The 7,395-nt window shown below is 32.4% G+C and overlaps 1 protein-coding gene across 1 annotated transcript; it reads left to right on the plus strand.

The window, feature by feature from the left end:
- Nucleotides 1-1,142: 1,142 nt before the first annotated feature.
- LOC108462202 (aspartic proteinase CDR1-like) lies at nucleotides 1,143-2,664 on the plus strand. Its single transcript, XM_017762177.2, has one exon. It carries the CDS (start codon nucleotides 1,143-1,145, stop codon nucleotides 2,439-2,441), a length of 1,299 nt encoding a protein of 432 aa, XP_017617666.1. The 3' UTR covers nucleotides 2,442-2,664.
- Nucleotides 2,665-7,395: the final 4,731 nt, after the last annotated feature.

Raw genomic sequence — 7,395 nt, forward strand, 5'->3', positions numbered from 1 at the left:
GCATTCGTTGTGAGTATCTCCTCCTTTGTAAGCGATTATTTCCAAGGAAAGTCTTTGTTGGACCTCTTTATTTCCTTCCAAATATATACGTGTATATTGATTTTTTGTTTTTTTTTTCAATTATGTTCCTTTTCCTTTTTTTTATATCTATACCTGTATATATAGATATATATTCCTTTTCATTAATTAACCGGGATCAAAGTTGATTTCCAAACTGTTTTATCTTGGTTTTAAATCCCCATTTTGTATTATAATAGCTGGACACATTGAAATTAATAAAATTAAATATTGAATTTGAAAATGGAAAATGTTTCGTTTATTTTATTGTAAACTAATTTCTTCAATGCACTAAATAATTGTGTCTATTAATTAAAATATGTTAAATCATTTTATAAATTTTATATAATTTTCTTATAAAACATTGTAAAAAATTACACATAATATTTCATAGATCAAATATTTTAGAATTAATTGAAATATTTTAATAACTCCATATAATTAATTACTTAAAATTCTTTTTTTTTTACATTATACATTTAAGGTCGATTAATTTATAATAGTAAAATAGTTAAATAGTTAAAGTGTAATTAATTATTTAAATTTTTATGATTTAAATAATTTCTCTTATTTTTTCAACAATTAGGATTACATTAATTTAACAAAATAACTATGTCACGTAAAAATTTCTTTAAATATTTGTATACTTTATTATAAATAATATATATATAATTATTGGAATAATTATATACGATTTTGCTTCGATGAGTGTTGTAATATTTGAAGACGATTTTGTATAATTTTGTAAATGAAAATTTAGTTTTAATACTAATACCAATGTGGTAGCTTTTAGGGTTCACTAATTGTATACGAAAACATTTAGATTTATTCATTCTGTTAAATATGTACAATAAATCAAAAGTAATTGCTCCACGTTTATAGAAGTAATTAAATCAAAATTTTATACCTATAATTACATTAATCAAAATTCATGTGACCCCCTTTTTATATTAAATCAAAATTAAAATTTATTCGTATATTGCTAGGCCTTTGAATTGTTTTGTCTTATTCTCTCACTTAACGCCATAAATTCACCATGATTCTAAACACTCAAACCATCACCAACTCACCTTCTTCCTCTAACAATGGCTGCCATCGTCTCTCTTTTCGCCTTTGTTTTTGCCATTGTTGGTCTTTCTAATCTTTCCCTTATTCAAGCTCAAAAGGGTGGTTTCAGTGTTGAATTAATCCACCGTGACTCCCCAAAGTCTCCCTTATACAATCATTTAGATACTACCTGCAATCGTGTAACCAATGCCTTGCGTCGTTCTTTTAATAGAGTTCATCGTTTCAAACCGACTTCTGTGTCAACAATGGAAGCCGAAGCCGATATTATTTCAGATTCGGGTGAATACTTGATGAATATATCAATTGGAACTCCAGCTTTTGATATTGTCGCCATTGCTGATACTGGAAGTGATCTTATTTGGACTCAATGCAAGTCTTGTTCTCAGTGTTTCCCGCAAACCGCCCCTCTTTTTGACCCCACAGCATCATCAACATATAAAACATTTTCTTGCAGAACAAGTCAATGTGGCGATGTTGAAGGAACATCTTGTTCAAGTAACGGTTCTTGCAAATATTCAGTCTCTTATGGCGATGGATCTTATTCAAATGGCGAAGTTGCTGCTGATACACTCACCTTGGATTCCACAACGGGTAGTCCAGTCGTGGTTCCGAATGTTATTATGGGTTGCGGACATGATAATGATGGAAGCTTCGACGAGAATACATCTGGCATCATCGGCCTTGGAGGTGGCCACTCTTCGTTGATTTCTCAATTGGGAACTACAATTGATGGCAAGTTCTCCTACTGCTTATTGCCCTTTTCCGAAGCTGGAAATTCAAGCAAGATGAATTTCGGTTCCGATGCCGTTGTTTCTGGAAACGGAGTTGTGTCGACTCCATTAACCAAACAATCCCCTCAAACTTTCTACTTCCTCACCTTGGAAGCAATCAGTGTGGGAACCAACCGAATAAACTTTACGGATAAACCTTTTGGAATAGACCAAGGGAACATCATCATCGATTCCGGTACGACATTGACTCTTTTACCAGATGATTTTTACTCGGAACTCGAACCAGCGGTGTCTAGCATGATCAATGCGACGAAGGTTAATGGTCCCGAGGGTCTGAATTTATGTTACGATGCTACAACAGAGTTTACAGTGCCAGATATTACAGTTCATTTCAGTGGTGCCGATGTAAAATTACAGCCATTGAACACCTTCGTCTTGATTTCTGAAACAGTTGCTTGCTTTACATTCAGTTCCCTTCCAAATTTCGCCATCTATGGTAACTTGGCTCAGATGAATTTCTTGGTTGGATATGATACTATTAAGCAGACGGTGTCGTTCAAGCCCACGGATTGCTCCAACAATTAGTCTCACAATTGTTTCCTGCAATTTCTGGTATGACTTTACTTTTACTACTTTGAACACAAATAATTATGAACATGGAACTTAATTTAATAGCTTTATGCAAATATTTTAAGAGCTGGCATTCAGTAAATCTAAAATTTGATTTCCAATAATGCAACATGTTTTTTTTTTTTTTTTTGTTATTGAGTAGTTTGTCATTGTTGAAGTATTTTTCGTGTAAGATTTATTTATTTTTTAAGGATCCTTTCTCTATTTATTGATTTTTTATTTTCTTTAACTTTCTTTTGACATAATTCTATTTTGAATAAGGTTTGCAATAAATTATAAAGCATTTTAAAATAATACAATTGAATTGTGGATGAAAATAAAATACTATAGTAATACAATTGATTACTTAAAAGTAAAATAAAAAGCTGAATTGTTTCGGTAAAAAGTTAAGATAATGATAATATATGTTGAGGGGAGGTCAACTTTGTCAAGAGAAGTTTATGAAATGTAATGTTGGGAGTCGATAGACCCCTCAACGGGTTCGTATTATCTTTGAAAAGGGTTTTTTCTCTCGACTCTACTAAGAGCTAGAGTGCCTGAAGAGGCAATGGGTTTAGAAAGTAGGAATTCCTTGTTGGGGGTGTTTGAGAAGGTGAACCGTACACGTTTTTCATGGGCACTCACCAAGAAATTTTTATATTCACACTTGGTTGGATTTAAAACAATGCATTCACTACAAGAAAACAAGTTTTTAGAGGCTTTTTTAGGCCTATAAGCGCCGCTAAAACAACTTGCAGCTTTTTGATAAGCGCTGCAAAAAACACTGCTATAAAGCGGTGTTTAGATGGAAAAATGCCGATATAGAACATGACCTTTAGCGGCGCTTTTCCCTCAAATGTCGCAAAAGAACATGACCTTTAGCGGCGCTTTTCCCTCAAATGTCGCAAAAGAACATGACCTTTAGCAGCGCTTTCCCCACAAACGCCGCTGAAGAATATGACCTTTAGTGGCACTTTCCCCACAAACACCACTAAAGAACATGACCGTTAGTGGCGTTTTTTTCTCAAAAACGCAGCTAAAGGTCATGTTCTGTAGCGGCGTTTTTGGAAAAACACCACTAACTTTAGTAGATTTTTACCAACACATTTTCATTCATATAGAACTCGAATTGTCAACATAATTTCCTGTAACATCAAATCCAACCAAAAACTGCAAATCTAAATGATACTTCAAATCTAATGAAAGAAATATGTATATGATCAAAATTAATAAATGAAATAACAAAATATATTATATTCAAAAGTTATATTGTTAAAATATTCTCATAATAAGAAAACAAACGTCTAAAATGGCGGATTCTGCGACTGCTAAAACATCTTCATCATATTCTAAAGCTGTAGCTGGAGTTCGTCATATTTTCTGCTTGCCTCTGCATCCATCACTGTTGCCTCCGCTTTAAGTTGTAGCTAGAGTTCTTCATATTTTCTTTGAGCCTCTGTTTCTCTCAATGTTGCCTCCGCTTTAAGTTGAGCAATTTGCTCAACTGTGCTCGCTTGCATCTGAGCCATCTGTTCTCTTCACCTTTGAACTTCAGCTTGAGCATGATTCCCCGAAGGCATGTATTGCTGCAAGCTGGATCCAAAATATTGGGTTAGGTTAGCAAAAGATCCTTGAAATCGAACTCGACCATACCTTTTAGAACCCAAAACATCAGTAATAATTCGGTTATCAATGTCGTCAAGATTAACAGAACTATCACTTGAAGCGATTGCTTTATACTCTGCCCTTTTATCCATTAGTTTCTCTTAAAAAATCAATAAAAGAGTTAGAAACGAAATATATAATCAAAACAAATGCAACATAACTTAACTTATTTGCATTACAAATGACGAATTAAACCATTATAATTAAACATGATAAATATTTAAAATAATTCAAAATTTATTAAGTAAATATACCATAATTTTTACAGCTTCAATAGTCATAGGAGGTCCATCTTTCTTTCTATATGTAATGTCAAAAAGCTGAAGGCGTCCAAATTTTTGACCAGACGACAGTTCCTACAATATAGTAGGAAAAATATTCTTTAGTAGAAAGTAATTAATATTTGAGACAATTAATAAATTCAAAATATCGTGTCATCAGCAATTTAAGCAAAACTTTTTGACCTAGCTGTGTGCGTGAATTTTTGTTTTTGCCTACTTGTAGTTCCAACTGGCTTACTATCCTACATTATGAAATTATTATTATGTATATAGTAAATACTATAAACTGAAATAATTATAAGAGTTTGGAAGTACGTAATACATCTCCTTTCTTTGAATTTCAATATCTAACTGCATCTTCTCATTGGTACCTCAGCATTCTCGACAAGACATTTTCCAATTTCTCTTCGAGGCTTATATTTTTCTTAAAATATTCCTTCTTTAAAGCACTTTTATAGTCTCTTCATTTTTTTCCTAATGTCTTCTTTACATAATTATGCGAGACCTCTAAAGCAAATCTCTCTTGCAAATAACACAAGTTTAGAAAGTAAATATAAATGAAACTTAAACCAAAGTACTATAAATTACATTCACGTTGTCACCTTAGTATTATCGAGAGCTTGATTTTTGTTATTATCAGGCATATGATGCCATGACTCATAGTTGATAGGCAACGTATTGGCATTTTGTGCTATAATGCCCAAGTATCCTGCTAAAAATCAAGCTTTTGATCCAATAGCTTACCATGACTGTTTTTAGCTACTTTGACACGCTCGACAGAATTTAACTTGTATAAATATTTTAATAGCGTACGTCCTTAAGTTTTGGCGTCCTACCACTTTCAGCTAAAAAAATGGTATATTATAATATAAGAATTTGAAACAAAAATCAATAATAAAATTCAACACACATGTAAATTAAAGTTAACATTACTTTGAATTTCTACAAGTTCATCAGTTGTATTCGAAACATTCGAAGATCCAATAGCAGTCTGTTGTTCACTATTTGTTTCTTTCGAATTTGGAGAATTTTGAACAATACTTAGATCTCGCAATCTTCTTCTAGGAATTTTATCTGCAATACACATAAAATAGTTGAAGTCCGTTTTCCATATAGTAATCCAACTCAATAATATTAGTAAGAAGTCCGTAATAATCCACATTTCCCTCAATAGGATTACTGTCCCTAGCACTAGCATAACTTGTAATTGAAGAATTAACAACTATTCCACAATTTTGAGTTCTCCTCAATCTTTCACGAGATTTTGTATGAATCTTGAATCCATTAATAAGGAAGGCACTATATCTTTTTACTACTCTATTCGGACCTTGGGAAAGCCATTTAACTTCATCATTGATGTCCTTTCCACTCCAAACCTATTGAATCGAAAGTAAATTGATTAATTATAAATGTTATACGAAAACATTATTATTTGTCAATGAAAGCTTTAGCTGCATACTGTTTGCCCTAACCATTCATGAAAAGATTCTATGAATAACTTATGAATCTCTCGATGTTGTAATCTTCAGGAGCGTGAACGAGATCTCAAGACTTGTTTGTACTCACTATGTTGAAAAGTGAATTACTTGGTTAGAAGATAAATAAATTAAAAAAGATGAATATTTATCAAATTCTATAACTTACTTGCGTAATGGTTTAATTGAATCATGGTGAAAAAGAACATACCGATGTACTTGTACCCAGGATCTATCATCTAGGTGTGTAATTTTAAATTTACCGATTGGTTCTCCATAACTTCGAAATAGATAAGTTTCGGCTAAGTTATGATCCCTAAACCCGACATTTCTACTTGGTTTATTTAGTCTTGTTTCAACATCTTCTAAATATTTGGAGTAGAAAGTCATACATTCCACTACCAAATAACCTTCAGCAACTGATCTTTCTGGATAACGCTTATTATGATAATAAGACTTCAATTTGCATAAGAACTTAAACATGATATACAACATTATCAAAAATTGTAACTAAAAGTGTATTCATGAATGAATGAAAACTTCACATATAAATTGCCACCTCTCTATAAGATACATCCACCCATAGAAAACTTGTCCTCCAAGTTTTACTTTATGAGGGAGATGGATTAGCATGTGCACCACAATAGTGAAGAAAAAAAGTGGAAAGATCTTCTCCAAATTGCATAAACTCAAGGCAGCTCGATCTTGTACTTTCTCAAGTTCTTGAACAATCAAAACTTTACCACAAATATTTTTCATTATATTGGATAGTTCAATTATACAAGACGTCACATTTTTTGACATACAACACCATAAAGCAATTGGCAGTAAATCTTGCATCAAGATGTGATAATCATGTGATTTTAGGGAATATAGTTTTCGATCTTTAAGACTCACACATTGAGATATATTTGCTACTTACGCATCTGGGACCTTTATATCCTTCAACACCATGTAGATCACTTTTTTTTCTTTCTTTGACATTGCAAAAATAGAAGGCGACAACAAAGATTTTCCATTCAGAAGTAATTAGGTATGAAAATCACGCTGAATCCCCATGTCAACTAGATTAAGTCGACTCTAAATATTGTCTTTCGATTTTCTATCGACATTCTGAATTGTCCCAATAATGTTCTCGCAAACATTCTTTTCAATATGCATGACATCAAGATTGTGTCAAAAAATGTGATGCTGCCAATAAGGCAACTAAAAAAAATACTTCTTTTTTTCCACAAGTCCGCCTTATTAGGATCCTCTTTATCAGATTCATCATCAATCTACCAGTCAACATTGCCAACATAAGTTTCCTGTAACGCCCCAAAAATTTAGGTCTTTATTTTTGTATATTGTGTTACACAAATACATGTCTGCTTTAGTGGTTATGTGTTTTGAGAGTGTTTGAGAAGTCTTGGGGTTCAAGCCTTGGCTTATGTAAAATTTGTGTTTTTGGCTTGAGTAAACCCTATCGCCTATTGATGAGTTTCTTAAATAAATGTGGGAAGGATGTGT

Source organism: Gossypium arboreum, chromosome 13, assembly GCF_025698485.1.
Source record: "Gossypium arboreum isolate Shixiya-1 chromosome 13, ASM2569848v2, whole genome shotgun sequence".
In the NCBI taxonomy this organism is placed as follows: Eukaryota; Viridiplantae; Streptophyta; class Magnoliopsida; order Malvales; family Malvaceae; genus Gossypium; species Gossypium arboreum.

Bases quoted from the DNA above. Each gene is read 5' to 3' on its own strand.
- LOC108462202 (XM_017762177.2), top strand. From the start codon at position 1,143: ATGGCTGCCATCGTCTCTCTTTTCGCCTTTGTTTTTGCCATTGTTGGT.